This window comes from Charadrius vociferus, unplaced genomic scaffold (assembly GCF_000708025.1).
Source record: "Charadrius vociferus isolate BGI_N301 unplaced genomic scaffold, ASM70802v2 scaffold532, whole genome shotgun sequence".
NCBI classification, from domain to species: domain Eukaryota; kingdom Metazoa; phylum Chordata; class Aves; order Charadriiformes; family Charadriidae; genus Charadrius; species Charadrius vociferus.
This window is the reverse complement of record NW_009647271.1, coordinates 1,299,287-1,321,438: the sequence shown is the minus strand read 5'-3', so window position 1 is coordinate 1,321,438 and position 22,152 is coordinate 1,299,287. Positions and strand designations below refer to the sequence as shown.

General features: G+C 46.3%; 1 protein-coding gene across 1 annotated transcript in view; it reads left to right on the top strand.

Annotated features, from left to right (window-relative positions):
• LOC104281961 (protoheme IX farnesyltransferase, mitochondrial) overlaps window positions 1-22,152 on the top strand; it is a 171,527-nt gene that overhangs the window by 141,106 nt on the left and 8,269 nt on the right. Inside the window, exon 7 of the mRNA XM_009880026.1 lies at window positions 15,019-15,251. Coding sequence (XP_009878328.1) covers window positions 15,019-15,251 — 233 coding nt within the window. The remainder of the gene's footprint in view (window positions 1-15,018; window positions 15,252-22,152) is intronic.

Genomic DNA, 22,152 nt, shown 5'->3' with positions numbered 1-22,152 from the left:
GTCACCCAGGCTGTGACACCATGGCAGGGGCTGGCGCGGGCTGGAGGGGACCTCAGGAGAGCTGTAGTCCCATCTCCTGCTCACAGTAGGGACAGCCCTGAGGGCAGACCTGGTTGCTCCAAGCTTTGTCCAGTCTTCTCTCAAAAACGTTTGATATAAGACTAACACGCTACGGAATTTAATTACATTCTCCTTATGAAGAATATTTGCACTCTCAAGCTTGCTTTTCCTAGCGCGTTTAAGTTTAAGTGTACTAAGTTTAAGTGTACTAACTTGGCAGGAGAAGGCACAACACAGATAATGCCTTGGATGCTTCAAAAGACATAAATCACGGCGGTGTTTGGGAAATAGTTTTTCCTAGAATCCCATGAACCTCTTCACTCAGCAGTGCACAAGGAGCTGTGTTCTGTATAGGAGCCTCCCGCTTCTTCTGGCCGAGGATGGTGATTAGTGGTCCAGTGGGAGGTGTCCCTGCCCAGGGCAGGGGGTTGGAACTCGATGATCTTCAAGGTCCCTTCCAACCCAAACCATTCTGTGATTATTTCAATTAATGGAGACAGTAACGCTTTTCCTACTATTTGGCATTTCTGAGTGGAGTGTTCAGTTCGGTCAACTTAAGCTACAAGCCAAACTCTTGGAGAATCAGACCCAAAAGCGTTTCTAAGCTGGCAATATTTCTCACTGATGGCTTATATTTATGAATCGTGGTTGTAGCTGCAATTACGTAAGTTGGACATTCATAAACTGATAGAAAATTGCAACATGTCAAACTTTCCCTATTTATTCGAAAACCCATTAAGACTCGAGACTAGTTCTATATAAAGCTGAGTTTTCCACTCGGTTGCCTGTAGTAGATCTACTACTACAAAGTGTAACCGAACCAGTCCAGGCTAAAAAAAACGTGTGTGCGTTTAAAAAAGAAAAAAAATCCTCCTGTAATCACTGTTGCTAACTCTGTGTAATTAGCTTGATTCTTTGCTTGCTAACACTAATGTAAATCAGGAAGGTTTCTGCTGATGTTAATGGAGCTACGCTGCTGTAAGTGAGAGGAAATCCATGTCCTCAGCTTACGCTGAAGCCTGCAGTAAGCGTTTCGCCAGCCCTGGTTTAAGCTGGCGGTTTAAAACCTCCCCCGGGGGTTCGGTACGACTTCGGTTCCCGTTTAAAGAGTGGCCCGTGCTCAGCGGATCGCTCTGCTCCCTTGGGTGGTCATTTCAGACAGGTTTCATTCTACTTAAGTTAAAACAAATAAAACAAAAACTCCACAAATCTGCAGTTCTTCGAGAATAATCATTTTTAAGAGATCAGATGCTCGTTCCCCGCAGGGAAACATTCCAGTATTTTGTTTAGAAAATACCTCATTTTAAAGGGACTGCCCTGAGATCTTTTTGAATGATAAAAATGTTTCTTTTTTCAGTGGGAGGCTTTCCTCTTGTTTAAACAGGGCACAATTCAAAGCAGACACCACCACGGCAGCCTTTTCAAGCATTTTTTTTTTTTTTTATCCTGCTTATATTCGGGCTTTATTATTTGAAAACAAGTAAATGCATTCCTTCCCCACCACCACCCTCCCGGCTTCTTTTTTTTTTGTTTCTGTTGGTTTTTTTTCCACCCTGTGTTTTCCAGAAGCTGTCATTGACTGTATTTGGTAAACAAGAAATTAAAAAGGCAGCTTTATATTTTTGACATGTACAATTGCTTGTAAAAATGTAGCTCTTGCCTTTTGAACAGTGGGTTGTTTTGGGTTTTTTTTATTTTTTTTTTTTCCTGGCCTGGCCACGTCATGGAGAGGTGGGGGGAAGAAACCTTGAGGCTAAAACATAGTTTAATGAGAATAAAACCCACATCAAAGGACGGACTAATGGAATGATATAATGCTTACTGTGTCACTTTCCCAAAGGGGATATGGATGACAGTACTTATATTTCAATTATCTATTCACTGCCTGCATAGGATGTTGATTAAATGGTTCTAAGGTATTAGAGTCCTTTTGTAGAATTCACAGAAAAATGGTGATACTGCACATTATCCTCAGATCAAAATGCGTATTAGCAGGAAATTATATAGCTCTAACTACATATATATTTTGTTTCTTAGGGCAATAAAGAGGGTGGCTTTAATAACTCTAACATTATGTTCAAATTCGTTTCAGTTGAAAGGCAGAAATTGCTCGTTCTCCGGCGAGCGCCTTCCGCCCGCTCCTCCTGCCCGGCCCCAGTTCTGCCGCAGCTCAGCGGAGACGTTCCTTTGCAGGCGGCGCTGCATGGTAAACATAAATCCTGCGGAAACACTTGACCCCTCACGCCTTGCTGCTTTTCAGTTCAGCCGAGGGGGCCTTTACCGCCAAATTATTTACCCGAATCTTCAATTGCACGTGGGACAGTTGATAAATCGGAGTACATTGTGCGTCGCCCCACGTTAGGAAACAGCCCAGATGCTCATGTATAAACCAGGAGTCACGGTGCGTTTGGCTAAATAGCTGCTCCATCTGCTTGGGGGGAGCGCTGCCGAGAAGCGATACGGGCTCCTAATGGAGTTGTCTTATCCTCTCGTGTCAGCTCCTCGCAGGGGGTAGAGCCCCGCGAGCTGGAGGGAGCCGAGCTATTGTGCGCTAATCCGTCCATCTTTGTGTCCCGTACGAAGGGGCCTCTTGGACATGAGTTGTAACCGTTGACTTCTTTTTTTTTTTTTTTAACTGACTAACGATGAGTCATTTTCTTCAAAGGTGATGCTAAAGTGAGTTTTCCCTCTTACACTGCGCAAACACGCAAAAATAAAACTGCAGCCCGAGATCCTTTGCCCGTCTTAGCAGGGTGTTCTGGTGGCTCTTCTTCCCGTGTCTGTCAAACATTTCAGGTTGGTGTTTGTAAATTTTGGCTTAGTGCGGTCAAATTCCCCACGCTTCGTTCCTTGTATGAGTATTGAACCTTATCTGACTTAACCACAGCAGCGTCATTATTCAACGTGTGCCGAGCGGTGTAGGAAATGTCACCGCTCCACAAGTCCATTATGGAACTGCCTCTGATTAGAAGCTGCTAGACCCCGAGATCTGTTTACAGTAAGTCATGTTAGAAGTGCATTTCTTTCTGCAAAGGACAGAGTTTATCATGTCTTCTACAAGTTATAACTTACATGTTATCATCTTCGCAAGTCAGATATAAAAGAGGTTTTTCTTGCACTTTAATTAGCTGCGCTAACACAGATGCTTGCTCTCCAGTCTTTATGACTAGAAAAGCTGCATTCCTGAGGTTGAGATATGTGGAGAACCTCTTTGATATGTTGTATTTAATTTATTTTTTTTTGCTAGGGACATAGAATCACAAGGAATATTAGATTATAAATCATGCTGTAAAGGAGTGTGAGCCACAGTGACTCATATTGCTGCCCGTGTGTGACAGTAATTATGTTGTATTCATGCACTTTGATGGTATATGAAGGGGTTTGTTGGGTTTTTTTTTCCACCAAACATTTATAAAATATAACTCCAGATGCTAACTGTAGATAAACCACCAAAATAATAATGCAGAAATCCCAAAATACAACCATCCTCATCCTCTTCACCTCTCGGGTGAAACATAGCAACTGGTTAAAAGCACTCTATGGAGTGTTAAAATGATACGAGCATCAAACGCGTGCTTGCGGTGGTGCAGAGGAACCTGTAGATAGGCAGGAAGGGTCTGACTTAAATTGCAATTTGGCAATCTCATCTGCTCCACTGCTCTTCCACTGAATGGCGTCTCGAGCCTGAGCCTCCTCCCACGGCACACCATTGCTTCTTGTCCTGCTGTCTATGGCTGGAGGGAATAACTTATTTCCTTCATTTTTGTTGCTCCTGGGAATGAATTTAGAGTGAGTGATCCTGTACCGAGAATGGCTGGACTATCTTTTCCTCTTTTTTTGAAGAACAGGTTGATAAATACTCTAGAACTTCAGTTTTCTCCATCTTTATGAGATTGAGAACTGGCCCGAGACTTCTTTACCCGCTGCTTTCCAGACGTTGGCTGAGGGCTCAGCAGAAGCATGTGTTAGATTTAATCAGTCTAAATCACAGCAGAATGTTTCTGGAGAAACCGTATTATCCATCCTGTTTGTCAGCTGGTCTCTGGCTCTGAAATGAAGAGAGAACTGAGATTTTGAAATAAAATGAATGGATCACTTAACTGCCATGTTGTAAGGTTAGGTTTGTTAGGTTAAAGAGGAGGATTTAGTTTAAATATTATGGGGGACATTTTTCAACTTTACTGTAGGTTTGTCTTGTAAGCACTTTAAAAAAATATTTACATTTTTGTGACTGCAGGGAAGCTGTGAATATTATTATTCACCCTTTCACTCCTACCTGACAAAGCCATATAACAAGGAGCGTGCTAAGGCTCTGCAGGGTCGCTTAGAGTTGTTATGATTAGCGTTCTGGTGTGTATAGCAAATGTAATAAGAGCATAAACATTTTATAAGTATGGGTCCTTTTCATTTTTAATTTCTTACTTGTAGTGAAAGGACGAGGCCCATTGGGAGCTCCTGCTTAATAACAAAGGGCAGCATAAAAAGTTTTATTTCTATCTGAATGTGGTATTCGTAAACAGAATCACAGAATCAGAGAACGGTCAGGGCTGGAAGGTCCCTCTGGAGCTCCCCCAGTGCCCCCCCCCGCCAGAGCAGGGGCACCTCCAGCAGTGGCACAGGACGGCGTCCAGGCGGGTTTGGGATGGCTCCAGAGGGGGAGACTCCCCCCCCTCTCTGGGCAGCCTGTGCCACTGCCGCGTTGATAAGATCCCCCTCAGTCTTCTCTTCTCCAGACTGAACAGCCCCAAGTCCCTCAGCCTTTCCTCATCAGAAAGATGCTCCAGTCCCCTCATCATCTTTGTAGCCCTTTGCTGGACCCTCTCCAGCAGTTCCCTGTCCTTCTGGAACTGGGGAGCCCAGAACTGGACGCAGTGCTCCAGATGTGGCCTCCCCAGGGCAGAGCAGAGGGGGAGGATGCCCTCCCTCGACCTGCTGGCCACACTCTGCTTGATGCCCCCCAGGATGCCATTGGCCTTCTTGGCCACCAGGGCACATCACTGGCTCATGGGCATCCTGTTGTCCCCCAGGACTCCCAGGTCCCTTTCCCCAGAGCTGCTCTCCAGCAGGTCAGCCCCCAACCTGTACTGGTGCATGGGGTTATTCCTCCCCAGATGCAGTACACTACACTTGCCCGTGTTGAACTAGCAAGTTTCATCCCAAACCTGTGGTTGCTTTGGTCTCAGTCCTCCAGGCAGACTCCTGAACCCGTGAACAATGATAGACCGGGTCCTGGCATCGTCTCTGCGTGGAGTTAGAGCGGTACCAATGAGAGCAGGGTATGTTTAGGAGAAAGCTCCATCCCGAGGGTGGGATTGCCACGTTGTCTTTTCTCGGCTGAGTTGAAACCCCTCGTCTCCTCTTAGCGTACGCGTCGCGTCTCTGTGGAAACTTTCAGCGAAATCAATCGAGCCAATTTTGATTTACGCTAGCATAAAAAAGAGAGATGGGTCCCCTTCAAGCTGAAATGATTCTTTTAAATTAACCGTGTTTGTTTATGATAGTTTTAAAGTCCCTCGCTCTGGCGGGGGAGGCAGAACATCTGCGGCTCGGATTCTTGAGGAGCGAGGGGAACTAATTGCCTCCAATTTGGTTAAAATACAGTGTCAGTTATGCTTTTGTACAATAGCGATACACAGCCATGACGGGACAGGTCGGGCTCCGGGCACGGGTTGTTTCTTCACTGGGGGGAAAGATGAATTGACACAGACATGGGATATTTTATCTTTGTATTTATTTACACTAAGTGCACTCCTGCACAAGTATATTAGATAGCGAAGCCAGAGCTGGGTTGGCAATTTAGTGCCAAAATTCAAGAAGGCAACTCCATGACGAGACCCGGCCAGCTCTCCACATTTATCCATCGCTGAGCTCCGTCCATGCCAAGTTCTCGCTGGATGACATTCCTCGGGAGATTTAGATGTCACTCGTAATCCTGCCCCGTTTCCCTGCTGATGGTCATCCAAAACCACATCCAAGCTGGTGCTGCTGGGCCTGGCTCAGCCCTGTGGACAAAGGAGAGGTATTAGGGGCCATTCCTGTCAAAGACATTTGCATTTTAAAGAGGTTTATTCGAGGTTCAGGTCTGTAAACTCTTCATCTGGAAACAGTGCTGTAGCGTGGAGATCCTGCTTTAAGTGTGCGTAAGTGCTCCCCATTGGCCCAGCTCATTTGGCTTTTGGGGAGGACCTACAAGTTTCATACCTCCTCTTAACACCGAGTTCCTCCTCAGCTCAGATTTTGTGTTACAAGTTGGTTTTAGAACTTTTCCACTGTTTTCCATGTTGTTTTCTTTTACATTTAGGGTAAAGTACCATCTAATCTGAGATTTTCAACGTCTTTGTCATCGTTGCTACCAGAAACCAGATCACAAAAACCAGTTACAAAAACATAAGCAGGCAGAGTTGCAACGAGTGTGTTCTGGCAATCTTAAAAATTGTGGTACGTAATACCCAGTTAAAGGGGATGTGATATAAAATCCAATACTTGCAGTGCATGTAGAGCCTCATCTGCCACAGCAACACATTTTTGGGGATGAGGTACCAGACACTGACAGAATGTAGATACTACTTCTTAACCTGTGAAGACAAAGTTAAATAATTCATTAAGGAGAAAAAGAAAAAGACTTGACAAAGCTCCCCATTTGTTTGCACCTCCTAAAGGACGTCTTGTCAGTCTTTGGTGGTAAATGATAGACAAGCGTCTATTCTGATCTTTGGAGTTGATGGGGAAAAATCCAATTCCCAATTAAAGGTGTAATTTAGTTTCACGTTTTAGATTTAACACGCATCGTCCTTCTTCCCTTGTCAGGAGTCATGAACTTTCTTGCATGATTGAGAGAGAATAAATGGGTATCTATCTATTAAGATCTTTCTCTACATTTTCCCCCTCTAAAATAGTACCATTTTAGCTCATTGATAGATATTGTTCAGTTTAATATAATTCTGGTATTTTGCAAGATTAAGCCTCAGTCAGCAGGTTCTTGGGCTTGTCATACTGTTCAGTCACAATGTACCTGTGGTGATGATATCAAAGATGATATCAAAAGCGAGAGCGGGGATTGCTTGTGTTTGCTAAAGCTTCTGACTGATGCGGAATCGCATCTACAGGGAAGAAGGAAAGGGGTCTACGATATGTCCCTTCTGCCAATGTTAAAGCTGTTTTTTCCTTTTAATTGGAAAGAAATCTCTCTCCGTGAGACTAATTCAATCTGTAATTGAAAGTTGTAGCTGAATGTACAAATAGTTTGTCAGTCATGCTTTGGGTCCTTAAAAAAAAGATACGCTGCCTCAAAACTAATTAGGGGTCATAACGCATCATCATGTAACCGCTTGGATTGAAAATCTCAAATCTGAGTGTGGATGTTTTTTCTATCAGGTACATCCCCAGCCCGTCTGTAGGAGTCTTCTGGAGTTTAATCTAATGTCTTTTGCAAAAAAAAAAAAAAAAAAAATTAGAATAGTTTTAGAAAAGTCATCAGTGCTGAAGCCACTGATCCGGGCAATGTTGTTCCAGTTTCAGTTTCCATTAGCGGTGTTGTTATTACTATAGAACTTTTACAGCTGACGATGGTCATGAATATGGTTTTTATTACTAAATATATAAATACGCAGCCTGAAAGGATTTGTGTGGAAAGTTAAAATTTAATTTCACTGTTGGTAGATTGCCATCATTCAGTTGTCTGCCATGATTACTGATTGCTTTTGAATGCTCTGTGCCTTACTTTGAGCTTAGAAGCTGTATGAGCGGGGTTTTTTTTAACCTCCCATCAAAAATAGTTTCAGGGAAGCTACCGTCGCTATTCGAGGGCAAAATGTGCCTTTTACAACGTTTTGGCTCATTTTTTGCAGTCAGCTGACTCTACGGCACTTGCACCAGCAGACGACCCCACTGCTGGTTTCAGGCATCAGTCCATCTGGGGAAGCAGAGCTGGAAATGCCGCAAATGCAATCCAGATGTGTGCTTGAAGGAGATGGGCCTTCTGCCCCATTACCTAAGTCGGAGGAGCAGGAAGGCTTCTGTAGAGTCATATGTTGTTGCGGCGCGTAAAGTCCTCGGCTCTTCGTGTCTCTTCCAAGTGGGATGGGATTGCCCGGTGCAACTGCTGGGGTTGGTGGCTTTCCTTAATTTTCTTGGTGGATCTCTAAAAGCTGCTGAGGAGGGTTCAGCATATCTTGGGTGCAAAGCTGCTGAGGAGGGTTAAGCAGATCTTGGGTGCTGATCTTTAAAAAAAAAATAAAAAAAAATTTAAAAAAAAAAAATCCCTTGGCTGATACTCCAACTGAGGGGGAGGTGACCGATTCATAGCTCAGTACCGTGTGACAGTCGTGGGGATCACAGGCTCAGCGCCTACCCTGGGACTGGTTGTCGGCAGCTCTTGGTGTTGCCTGGGCGCAGGGCTTGAGAAGATGCCAGGAGATGAGCAAAACTGGAAATCAGCAGCTGGGGAGAGTGATGGTTCTCTGCACGGGGTCAGGTGCGTTTGTGCTGGGGATCTCCATGGCCGTCCTCCCCTCTTGACGTGACCGTGGGCTTTCATGGCCATAGAGACCTTCAAAGGGATGTGACTTGTGCTTCAGTTTGTGTAACCTCTCACTGCTGTCGGAAAAATGTAAAACGTTCAGGCTGATGCTTTTGTCTGAGTTTGTAAGTGGCTTCAGAAGCCTTAATAACTTACTGCTGACCTGGAAAAAATTAGGAAGAGGAGGGAGGGGGCTTCCTCCGGCAGCCTTGTACGGCCGAGGAGTCTGGGGACATTTTTAGTACCTACAGATTCCAGAAATAATAAGCAACTTATGATGCTTACTCCCGAAAGCTGATTTTAATTATGGCTTTGGAACAGCATTCATGCACTGGACTCGTCTCTCAGCCCGTGATGGCGAAATGGAACGGCAGAGATGAGAATCACACTTGTATTCTTTGTCTGCCAAATACCTTCTCCCGAGCTCCCGCTATTTTCAGCCCGTCTGCGCACGAGGTTGGTTCAGGCTGTTCCTCCTCTTGTTACGACAAATTGTTTTGACACTATATGCAGATAGAATTTGCGCCTGGAGTGGCAATATTGAGATTAATCTGGGCTGTCAAGCTCACCTTTATAGTCTCGCCACCGTTTACCTGCCACCGTGGGAGATGCTGAAGTCAGGGCTGATTCAGGGCCATTTGTGTGCGCAGCGGCAGCAAACGAGCGAGGGGAGGGAGCGCGGTGGCCGTGCTGAGCCTGTGGCTTGAATGAAACAGAAAACTCGCCAGGTAGAACCAAACCCAGTTTTTGTCTCACCAAAAAATAAGTAAAATTGCAATTTAAGGATTATTTATGCAGACTATTTGCCATAATTAAAATTGCGTGCAGAGGGAAAGCGGAGATGCGGATCCTGCCTTCGTTTGGATGTGGAAATGACTCTAAATAAGTTCCTTCTCTTCCCACCTTCCTTCTCCCCCCCAGCCCGTGCCGGGGTGCAGGGGCCGCGTGTCGGGGTGCAGCGGGGCTGGGGGTGCTGGGCAGTGGGGCCGTGTCCTGCCCCGCTGCAGCTCGTGCCCTCCGCGCGTCCGTCGGTCTTCACCCTCCCTCTCCTGCTTATCTCACGTCATCGGCCCGCGCTGGGTAGAACAGATCCCTGGCCTGGCAGCTCGAGGGACAGTTGTCAATAATAATAAGATCTAATGCTAAATAATCAACCAGGGATTTCAGTGGTTCAATCCATTAAGGTACTCTGTGCGTGCTGCAGCACCATGAGAGAACATTGTTGGTTTGGGTTTGGTTTTTTTTTTAATTTGCCCTTTTAGAAGTGGGTGATGTTTCTATAAAAGGTTTTTGACAGACAGGGAGAAGACAGAATTTGTTTTATTACCTTTTGTATTAGGCTTTGAATCTAATTTTCAAATATAAGCACTTACGTTTCACCTGAAAAATATGCAGGCAGTCTTTAAATGGACACTTACGTTCAGGCTTACGCTTTTATGTAAATATGTTTTGCGTGCCCAATTTCCCATTAACACAAGGTCACGAATTAAGTTTCTTATGTATTTCCATAACATCTGAACAGGAATTGCATACAACTGCTGATTGCATGAGTGCGCCTGTTCAGGATTCGTATGGGCTTTGTGTCTCTGTTTGTATGGGAGTGTCAATATATTCGCAGAGATACGTCGAAGCATTAGATGCTGATACAGGAATTCTCCGTGTTTCTGAATATTGATAGGTTTTAAGCGGGAATTTGGTCTAGCTTCTTGATTGTTTTTTCGAGCAAAATTTTCTTTAAACCTTTTCCCCCTTTTTAATACTGTTTTTTAAATTGGAGTTGTAACTGTACTTTGACAGTCGTCCTCGCAAAATGTTTTGCTAAAGAGCCAAAGACAGCGTAGAAAAGCATGGGTAGTGGTGATGCTATTGATCTTTATAGACATTAAGCTTGCGAATGCTGCTGTGAAATAGGTAAAATAGTACATTAATTTTATAGATGGGCAAATGCTTCAATTTGTTTTCCCCTCTCAATTTTTCCAAGTAACGCTGTGAGTCAATAAGTACTATTATCCATGACTCTGGAGCCTATTAAATAACTATATTTCATGCACATGTGTGTAAGATCATTATATAAGTGGCAACTAGATTCGGAGATTATGCTGTTGCACATGAATTAAAATAGGCTGCTGCGTTGCCCAGAGTTGCTGGGAACGATGCGGTGGTGAGTGAGGGTCCACGTGGATGCCTCGCGGCCATGCGTGCACGGGAATATCACCCAGATGGGATTCCTCCTGCCTGCTCCCCGTTCCCCCCGGCAGCTCTGGGCTGTCCTTGAGCAACCCTCCCCAGCCTGACCGACAGCATCTCTCCAGACACCTCTGCGTCAGCAAAAGCTCGAGCTGAACGAGAAACCTGCGTCTCTCTTCCCCCTCCTTCTCCTCCTCCTCCTCTTGGATGCTCCCAGTGGAGTGTGGCTGGGGAGGGTCCATCTTGGGTGAACCCTGGGAGAGAAGCGTCAGCACATTTTCTTTGGATCAGGAAAAGTTTGATGATTCACTGTTCAAGCTGAAGTTCTCTCAAAAGCTTTCAGTTGAATGCGAATGTCTTTTAGCGGTATTATTAGGCAGTCTTTGGCACACGCGTTCTCAATAAGGCAGAGAAGAGGGACAAGGCAGAACTACCAGTTTTGGGTTTTCCTTTAGGAGGTGTCCTATGTGGTGACATCCTGGTTATTTTAGAGTTGAAATTTGAAGAGAACTCATTTGGCACTTGTAGTATTTTTCCAGAGTCTGATTTTAATCAGCCAAATAACTGAAACCAACTCCTCCCAAGAATCCATCGTAAAACCCAGTTTCTTACTCAATATGTTTGCTTTCTGAGCTAGCTACTTGGCCAATTTTCCAGCAGAAGATTGCCTTTTTTTTCCCATGGGAGCGATTCCCTTAGCATAAGTGAACGCCCAAGTGAAATGAGGTTTATGTACCAACGTCTGTCATCAGCCTGCACTTACTGCATGGGATGGTTTAAGGATGAAGGAAACCAGCAGAGACCCCGCAGCCCCTTTTCACCACCACGGGAGAATTCCCCGGCGTTGGGTTACCCGAGACTGATGCTCCTGTGATGGACGCTGGACTGCGTGATGGCACGAGGCTGTAGTGAGAGCAACTGTGTGGACATTAGATGACGGGGTAAATCCAGTGACAGCTCAGCATCACAGCCCTTCTCCTGCTCCAGAATGGGGTCCTGAGCTCCTGTGCTGCCCCGGCAAAGGACCACGCGTTGAATCAATGAGCCTCACACCACATGCCTGAGTTTTGACAGACCTAATGTGAGCATGGAGATGCGTAACGGTCCTGAGAAGACCATAAAGTAGTAGAAACACGAACACCCCTTAAAGTGCTGTGATCTAAATCTAGAGTCAGTCTTTTCTTCTTAAAATCCTGGGAGTCATTGAAGCAGAAAAAACTGCACCAGTGGCTGAAATCTCTCTACCTTTTCCTCAAATATGCTCTCTTTCCCAATGAGGAGCTGCTTATACTTCTAGACTTTATAAACATGACATATTTACTTGAGAATGAGTTGAATTCTCCTCTACCTCATGTCTCGCCAAGTAAGCAATGTCCTAATTTCTGACTGCGGTGCCAAATAGTATTTTAAGGGGCAGAAACAACAAAGCTGAATCATCAGATCACAGCTGGAGTTTCTGATCTCAGTCGGGGTTTTAGGGGCAGCACTTGTAACTCAGACAATTACTCTTCTAGAAGATTTTTACAGTTCCTTGATTGTTAAGGAAACACTGGGGAGGAGTAGAAAATGCGATACTTTCAGGATGTCTAAGAGTAATATAGTTTGGCCGCTTATGAAGAACAGCCATCAGTGACTTGATTCAAGGCCAGGTTGGACGGGGCTTGGAGCAACCTGGGCTGGTGGGAGGTGTCCCTGCCCAGGGCAGGGGGTGGAACTCGATGATCTTTAAGGTCCCTTCCAACCTAAACCATTCTATGATTCTGTGCTGTCCCCTGAGATCATTAGGACTATTACAGACGCTAATCAAACTGCCTCCAGGAACTTCCTTTTAAAGAAGCAAAAAGGAAGAAACTGAGAAACAAAGATGTGTTTTCATCCACCTGTAGCAGAACAACTTTTTTGAAGGTCTTCTCCCTTCCCTTTTGACAAAGCCTCATTTTTTAAAGGTACTTTTCCAACCCGTCGGTTGGGTGTGGGAGGCAGCACAGAGCTGCTGTCGGAACCGGCGCCTGCAGGGAAGCGCTGTGGGAGAGACGCCAATGCTGGGGTCCTCCACGGAGAAGGGCTTTGCGCTCCCAACCTTCGCCTTCCCTTCCCCTGAGAGGCACGAAGGGCCGGTGTGTGCCGCCCCGTGGCCAGCGCGCGGTGTGCCCCGTGGCCAGCGCGCGGTGTGTAGCGTTCGTTTGAACTGGGAGACGTGTAGGTGAGTCTTCGCTCCTGATTAGTGAGAAAAGCGCTCGTTGCATTAGGTCAAACTGTGTTCTCATTTATGTCTGCGAGCCCCACGGGAGCCAACGTGGGTAGCCCAGCCTTGTAGGGTCAAGCCGGTCTTTTGTCGCCTCGAGAGTGTGTATTGTGTTAATCTGCTGTTTACCGTCTGACCGTATTTTATTCAGGAATCAGTCAAGATAGATTTGTTTAACCAAACCCAGTGAGGCTTTCACTACAGAGGGGCAATGTCTACAGAGTTTTGTAGTCGGCGTTGAGGCAGTTTCTGGTACAGATTGTGTTTTCCTGCCTTTCTGCAAAAGAGCACCGCTAGCTGCAAAACCAGAGGGCACAGCGCCGTATGGCTCCTTTCACGGTACGGCTCCTGAAAACAGCCTCAAATTTTATACATCTCATTGTCGATGGAAAGCAAGGATGTACCCTGCCTCTACTCCTGATACATTAGTAACACCGAGACGGGTAATGCGGGAGTGTAAATGTGCTCTGTGCACGCTCCGTAACCTAAAATCTGTGGATGGTTTTGAGGACCTGGCTAAAATGACTTAGTCAATTTAGTTTAAATTGAAGGCAGATCTTTAGTGGGAGATTTGCTCGTTTGACTTCTTCCAGTTATTTAGGATCTCCATACCACATTGGTCCAACAAAGGTCTTAAAAATCAAAATTTGAAGGGTAGGATTTTTTGCTGATAAAACTCCCATAAAATTCATCCCCAACAGCGAATTTTTCTTATGAGGTTTGGAGCAGTGTTCGCAACACGTATTTTAGGGTTAAGGATTTGGCCGGAGGGCAGAGTGATGGCAGAATACAAAGGCTGCGTAGTTTTCAATTAGACAAAACGTGTGAAGCTAAACTTCACGCGGAGACATTCGTTGCAAGCACACGTATTTTCTGCTCTTACACGGATGACTAGAATTGTGTATTTCGCCACACGGGCTATTAAATGCAGCTGAGTTAATGGCATTTGCCTCCCTTCCAGAGGTCTCCCACACCACATTATTTTTAGTGGCACTTAGTTCTCTCTCTCTGTCGTACCGAACGCCCTCGAACCGACGCGTGGAAGAGACGTCCACCAGCAGCACACGTGGTGGGCACAACCGAAGCTTCCTTGGGGTGCACCACGGTGCTGCCTGGGAAGTGTGGCTTTGGCAGCTGAACAAGAAAACCTTCTTCATCGTATTTGGATGTTTATTGTGGAACTTGTTAGCAAAAGTTTGCATAGCTTCAGCCACTCTCTTACAGCTTTTAACAGGAATTTCCAACCTTCCCCGAGCTCTTAGCTGATGTGCACTAGAAATCAACAGAAATAATTTGCATCTTTGTTGTTTGCTGCTTTCAGCCAAACCTAAAATATCTTCAGTTAATTCCAGTCATACTTAGAAGATAATAAGTTTTGATTTCCATTCTGTTGCCAGAATTGCGTTGGTGTGCTGCCCCCGCTCAGCACAGTGCATAAGCTAAATGGGACTGCAGAAAACTCAGCCTTTTTTTTTTTTTTTTAAGTAAAGCCAAAAAATACTTTATTGCTCTTGACGTGGTTTCAAAATGATAGAATGTACTCTTTTCCTCATAAATGCTTCCTAATTTTGTGTCTAACCCTGTTGCGTTTCAGCCAAAGGATCCCTTGGATAATTGCAATCAATTAAAAATCTGACAAGCTGCAACCATTCTCATTTACTCTAAACCCTGAGCGCTTTTTCCAGAGGTCAAAATTTGCTAAAATTAAAATGAAAGATCCGCTGGAAGCAGCAGTTCTCCGTAAGGGCTATTTACCTGCCTGTGTTGAATTTATTTGGTGAACAGGGTGATCGCAAGAGTAAGAATCACCTCTCATTGCAAATCTGCGGCGAGACTGTCTTAACTTTTTAGCAAGGCTTGCCTTAGGGTGGGAATGTTTGGGCTGGGCAAGTCAAAAATAACAAAAGTCCAGTCTTCATTTTTGGGAGGAGGCGAAAGGAGAGGGGCAGCAGCGATCCTTTAAGACAGACCCTTTTGCTGAGCGCGTGCCTCTGCTCTCTCCCCGCAGCCCCCTGCTCGCCGTCTGCTTCGCTGCCTCCTGCGGAGTGCCGGGAATCGCCCTGCTGACGCTGGGAGTAAACCCTCTCACCGGGGCCCTGGGAGCCTTCAACATTTTCTTGTACACGTGTTGTTACACACCCATGAAGAGGATGAGCATTGCCAACACGTGGGTGGGAGCTGTCGTCGGTGCCATTCCCCCCGTCATGGGCTGGACTGCGGCTACTGGTAGTCTCGATGCTGGTGAGTATCAAACCCTTGCGTCTGGGCAAGCGGTCGTCCGCGTTGCCTTCGGGATAACTAAAAAGACTACTGCAAAGGCAGTAAACCTCATTCTTTATGCTTGTTGACCTGATACTGCTTCGAAAGCAGATATATTCTGCTGTTTACAGTGCCAGAGTCTGTTACGGTGTGGTACCAGAAGGACTGAATGAGTAGACATGATTGTATCGTTCTCCTTATGGGGACATTTCAGGGGCGAACATGAGTTAGTGAAAGACTTATTGAATATGTGTTTAAGCCATATTAAAAAACAAATCTAGAAGGAGAAGAGTGTCTTTGGGGTTCACATGGAAGAAAATGTTATGTAATTTCAGGATTAAAACCATACCCAGTAAGATCTGAGTTACAAGTCAGGAGCTTTCAGCTGGAAGATTCCCAGATGTGTTTATTACTGTCTTTCCACAAGCCAGAAAATATCCTGGGAAGATTAATTTATTGGTGTATTTCTTAATTGCCCACTTCTAAACTCGAAGTTAGAAATGTTCCTTCCCCCTCGCCTTGAAAAGCAAACGAAGATTTCTATTTTAGTAACTGTGAACCGTTTTTACATCCCTCATAAAACACTGATCTCTTCAGCAGCTAAACTCTGACACAATTAGGGCTTGTTTTTCCTGCCAGCTAGAAACTTAAGAATCAAAGTGGCTCCACATAGTTATATTTTGAAGAAACTCACAAAGTTCAATTAACAGGTCTGTTAAGAATGTTTTTAGCGCACACTCATCCCACAGTGTGGCATATTTAAGGCTTGAAGGCTTTCAACAGCAAGGCTTTTAACCCGAAATGATCAGAATCTGTGCAAAATCCATAGCACGCTGTCCATTGATGCTCCCAACTTCCTCTAAAAGTCGGTCTGAATTGGCTTTGTGTACACATGTTCTGATACAGATCTAATCCAGGATGAAAGGGTTTGTGTTGTTTTGTTTTATCACGTGTAGTACTTCTATACAAACATTTACATCTCTGAAAGTGAGGGGGGTTTTATATTTAGACCTATAAATGATATGTATGTGTATGTATAGTCTCTCGTGGTAAGGAGTGTATAACAGACATCATTAGAAGCTCTGTATTTCTAAAGAGAAGAGAACGAATTAAAACCACAAAATGTATATTTTTAGGGACTGCATCATTCCATTTGCAGTTGGTTAGAGCTTGGATCTGACCTTGTTCAAGGATTTCTGTGTTGGTTATGGCATCTCTTTGCGGAGTTGCTGCTAGAAGATGACTCTCACGTGCCCGTGCTTCACCTGCAAAGTCCAGCCTGGAGGAGGCGGAGCGCAGAGCCCCGTCTCACCAAAGGCCCTTGCTGTAGAGGCTGGTGCGGTTCAAATATTCACCCCTGGTTTTACAATGGCAGCTAAACCGCTGCAGCTAAAGCCCAGCGCATTGAAGTAAACTGGCACCGATTTGCATTATCTTTAATTCGTCAAGTTACAACTTGCTCTTCAAGACCTGTTTCGCCGAGAGCTAAGCCGTCGCTTTGTGGCAGGCAGGGCGGGCAGCAGAGAGCACCGTCTTGGTCCCAAGTGAGCTCTTCCCCTCTAATTAAGAACTGTGATGTGGCTCTGTGTCCCTCGGCCAGCTCTGCTGGGGAGGGGATAATCTCTGGCAGTGGTGCCATCAGTGGAAGATGATAACTTAAAACCGCCTGAGCAGACCTCACCAGCACATGATGATCTGCGCCGCTGCATAACCCGATGTTGTGTGGTTTGTACTGGGAAGCTAAAACTTTGTGCAGTCACCCCCGGGTCTGTGTCAGTGAGGCCGTGGTTTAACAGTGGAAGAAATGTTATTGAGCTGATAATGGTCTTTGTAATGGAGCACACCTGGGGAGGGTCCTGCAAATGGTGGCCTGAACGCAATGTTTTAGTGCATTTCAGTATTAAAAACACCCCCCCCAAAAAAAAAAAAACCCACCCCACCTTTAAAAAGAAAAGAGAGAAATAAAAGAAAAGAATTGCATTGTAGACTATAATTTTGAGTATTAAACATTCCACTGTTGTGAAGGAGAAGAGAGTCCAGCACCTGGCAGCATCAGACCCAGGTGGAGGACAGGAGTGCATCTGTGTGCATACGTACCCGACGTGCAGACCTGCACCCCTTCCCTGACCAGCCTACCCACAGTTGCTGAAGTCATTAATAATGTGTAATTAGCTTGGAGACTTAACCTAGTTTTAGGTAGAGGTGTGAAAATGCATTTGCACCTCGTTTAAAAAAAAAAAAAAAAAAAAAAGATCATTCCACTCAATAACAGAGAGGAATGTGAAGGAAGGGAGGTAGGAAACTAATGAGAAGGAAGGTTCTCACCGCTTAACTGGTGGTTTTTTGAGTTTACATTTTCCTGTGGATTTTCTCTCCTTGTAATCTTCTCACAGCAGCCACATTGTTGTACATGTTGGCTGCAGGGAAAACAGTATTTAAGTGTAGACCTTTCATTGACATTTGAAGGGGGTGAGCAAGGAGTGTGTGGTACCCTAGGACAGTTGTGTCTGCACTCTTCTGTAACATCAGGGGTTTGATAACATCACCAGCATGGTTCATTACTGGTGCTGCGAGATGCTCTTGGTCGTTTGAGAGTTTGTGATGATTCCTAGTTTCTGATTCCAGAGATAGAAGCATAGGATGGTTTAGGTTGGAAGGGACCTTGAAGACCATCCAGTGCCACCCCCTGCCCTGGGCAGGGACACCTCCCCCCAGCCCAGGTTGCTCCAAGCCCCGTCCAACCTGGCCTTGAACACCTCCAGGGATGGGGCAGCCACAGCTTCTCGGGGCAACCTGCCCCAGGGGCTCACCGCCCGCACAGGGAAACATTTCTTCCTCATCTCTCATCTAAATCTCCCCTCTTCCAGTGTGAAGCCATTCCCCCTCATCCCATCACTCCATGCCCTTGGAAAAAGTCCCTCCCCAGCTCTGCTGGAGCCCCTTTAGGCACTGGAAGGGGCTCTGAGGTCTCCCCTTTTTCGCCTTCTCTTCTCCAGGCTGAACCCCCCCACCTCTCCCAGCCTGTCCTCCCAGCAGAGGGGCTCCAGCCCTCCCAGCATCTCCGTGCCCTCCTCTGGCCCCGCTCCAACAGCTCCGTCTCCTTCTGCTGTTGGGGGCTCCAGAGCTGATAATAACAAAGGGTCTCAGATTGGTGCAACCTTCTTTTAATTTATCCTCATTTAATTTATAACTTTCTTATTTCAAAGGTTAATACCTTGACAGTGTCTCGCACAAGAAACAAGTATCACGTATTTCCAGGTAAAAATCTGGGACCCTTCTGTTTCCAGTGATGCAAACACTTGCTGGTATTTCTGACACTGCACATCATCTGCAGATGTTACGGCGATTCCCGGTGATGCTTCCTTCCATGTCTGCCCCTGTTAAGTAACTTTAATTACATGCTCTTAAGCCTGATTGAACATCCTGCCCCCAACCCTGGATTTTGTGCCAACGTAATTTAGGGAAAACCTCACATTTCAAAAGGGAAAGATAAGGTTATCTCTGGGAAGATGTGGAATTCTTTGTTGTGGGTTTGAGGGGGGGGGTTGTGTTGTTTTTTGATGGCAGCTGTTTGAAACTGATGAAAGATCGGGAATGGTAACATTTCCTCGCTGGGGGAGCCGAGTGCAGGTGAGATGGTCAAAGGTGTGTGATAAATGTGATTTATCACGTGGATATCACTACCGCATATCTGGCGTATTTATGCAGAACTTAACTGCCAGCCCGTGGTTTGCAGTAACACGTCTGCTTCCTTGAAAGCAGATTTCATTGCTCCTTTGTGGTACTATTTATTTCCAAAGAGATGTGTTTTTCTAGTAAATCTAGACGCCCTCAAATTATTTCTCCGGATTTTACAAAGGAAGGACTTAGCAGGACAATAATGAAATTCACTTAAAGCCTTAATAGCACAAAGACAGGAGAGGGAGGCAGAGCTCGGCAGCGTCCCATTCTGGGCTGGATGCTCCTCCTGCGCAGGATCCACGTGCGGGAGAGCTCCTGGCTGTGCCACGCTGCACTTGAGCCTGTACAGGCATCTTTAGGAAGTAACAGAGATATTTATTCCGGCGGATGAGAGGCACGACGTATACGTGCTTTAAATTACTCTTGCGTTTGCTGGTCTTTCTCCGCAGCCTAATGCGGCAGCTTGCTTCTTGGAAATGTTTGTTGTCCATTTAAACTTGTTATTTCTAGTTAGCAGAGAAACTGAATCTGGAGGAAACATTTCCAAGTGCCATAGCCTGGATTGTGCCTTATATATTTTGCATTTCTCCCGCCGACCTTCCTGTGCTCCTGCACTCGTGAAGGCTGGATGCCGACCGGCGAGCGGTATCGGTGGCTTAGAGCGGAGCAATTCAGTGCCACGGCGTTCGTACAAACCACCCAGTTAGATGGAAGTGACAGGCAGGGGTCCTCAACGTAATGTGCTTATCAGTTAAGGGGATTTATTCTGAGTAGGTGGTGGTGGCATCGCTGATAACAGCCCTGACGGCGCAGCAGACATTGCAGACCCGTGGTGGCCTGGAGCCGTAGGTATTACTGCACCAAAGAATGTTTATCTCGAGAGACTATTTAGTTTATCTCAGATGCTCCACTTCTGGTCTCGCTTTCCTGAAAGACATCTTGTACTGATTTTCATTCATTTTCCGAAATTTAAATAATTCCTGGGGCTATGGAATTTATAGACTGAGTATCAATTGTAATCATGCGGAGGCTGATTTTTAAATTGCCTTTACTTTGTAATTCAAATTGTGTTGTGTGGCAGACATTAATTATGTCAGCCAACATCTATTTACAAATGGGGATTTAAAAACGGGCAGTTCTTATCAGCTAGTGACATTTGGCAGATGGATGGTTTCAGTGGCAGGGGAGGCTGGGGGGGGGGGGGGGGGGGGGGGGCTGCACCCAACCTGTGGATGGCTGAGGTCTCTCATACCTTTCCTGATGGAGCACTTGTCTGCCAGGAGGAGGGAGAGCAAAGCAACAGCTTAATTGCACGTAAAATAAGCTGGGAGATCTTTGTGTCCCCTCCAGTTAAGCACTTGGAGCTTTCCAAGCCCCTTGATGTGCGCGCGGGGTCGGGGAGCCCTCCGAAGCAGAGGGGGCTCCGGCTATAGACTCCCACTGGTAAACTCAGCTTTTCGGGGTTTCACTTCTCGGATGAAAGACGAGAGAATTTGTGGTCTGTTCCAGGGGAAACGGAGATATTCATGTCACTGACATACGAGAACTGGAAGCTGGGGACCCAGGAGTGTGCTTTAGGGGGTGAAAACTGTAAAAACCGAGGCAGAGGGACAATACCAGTAAGCAGCTGGTCTGAATTTAGGACAAAAGCCAGTGGGCTATTTTTTTCCCCCTTTTGCATCTTCACAGAAGATAAAAGAAATGGCAGTTTCACCACTGGGGCACCTGGGGGACCGACCCCGTGAATTCACAGGCAACGTGCCCTCAGCCGGTTCTCTGTCCCACGCGCGGCTGTGGGGGCACAGGGAGGAGATGGGGCCGTGCAGCAGCTCCTGTCCCCTGGGCATGTGGCACAGTACCCCCGGGAGAAGGGCTGATGTCCCACGTGTGTGACACAACACCCACGGGAGAAGCACCGATGTCCTGGGTGTGTGTCACAACACCCATAGGAGAAGCACCGATATCCCAAGTGTGACACAACACCCGTAGGAGAAGCACTGATGTCCTGAGTGTGACACAACACCTGTAGGAGAAGCACCGATGTCCTGGGTGTGTGACACAACACCCATGGGGGAAGCACCGATGTCCCAGGTGTGTGACACAGCACCCATAGGAGAAGCACCCATGTCCCGAGTGTGACACAACATCCACGGGAGAAGCACTGATGTCCTGGGTGTGTGACACAGCACCCATAGGAGAAGCACCGATATCCCAAGTGTGACACAACACCTGTAGGAGAAGCACCGATGTCCTGGGTGTGTGTCACAACACCCATAGGAGAAGCACCGATGTCCTGGGTGTGTGACACAGCACCCATAGGAGAAGCACCGATATCCCAAGTGTGACACAACACCCGTAGGAGAAGCACTGATGTCCCGAGTGTGACACAACACCCATAGGAGAAGCACCAATGTCCTGGGTGTGTGACACAACACCCATAGGAGAAGCACCAATGTCCTGGGTGTGTGTCACAACACCCATGGGGGAAGCACCAATGTCCCAGGTGTGACACAACACCCTTAGGAGAAGCACCGATATCCTGAGCGTGACACAACACCTGTAGGAGAAGCACTGATGTCCTGAGTGTGACACAACACCCTTAGGAGAAGCACCGATGTCCTGAGTGTGACACAACACCCGTAGGAGAAGCACTGATGTCCTGAGTGTGACACAACACCCCAGGGAGAAGCACTGATGTCCCAGATATGTGACAACACCCACAGGGGAAGCACTGGTGTCCCAAATGTGACACAACACCTGTGGGAGAAGCACCGACGTCCCGAATGGGACACAACACCCACAGGAGAAGCACTGATGTCCCAGGTGTGTGACAGAGGATGACGAGGAGCCCCGCGTGGCTCTGCGGGTTTGCAGTCCTCTGCTGAATCGGGTCCTTTGGCAAATATTTCCTAAACATATTTGCACCTGAGGAACGTTCTGTGCAAAGAGTGGGTTTCCATCTGACCCGACGGGCTCGCAGTTTTTATGGCATACGTTGCTGGGGTTGGCTAAGATGAATTATATACGGCGTTGTTTTTCTCAACCTTGCCTCTATAATGAAAGGTGTTTCCCTGTGAGGCTTTCGGCTGTAATAACCCGTTGTGTTTCATGCAAAAAGTGTGCGTGCCCGTGTGTATCCGTACGCACACAGCTTTTCTCCGCACGGCGAGCGTACCTGCGGACATCTGGTTTCCTCCTGCTG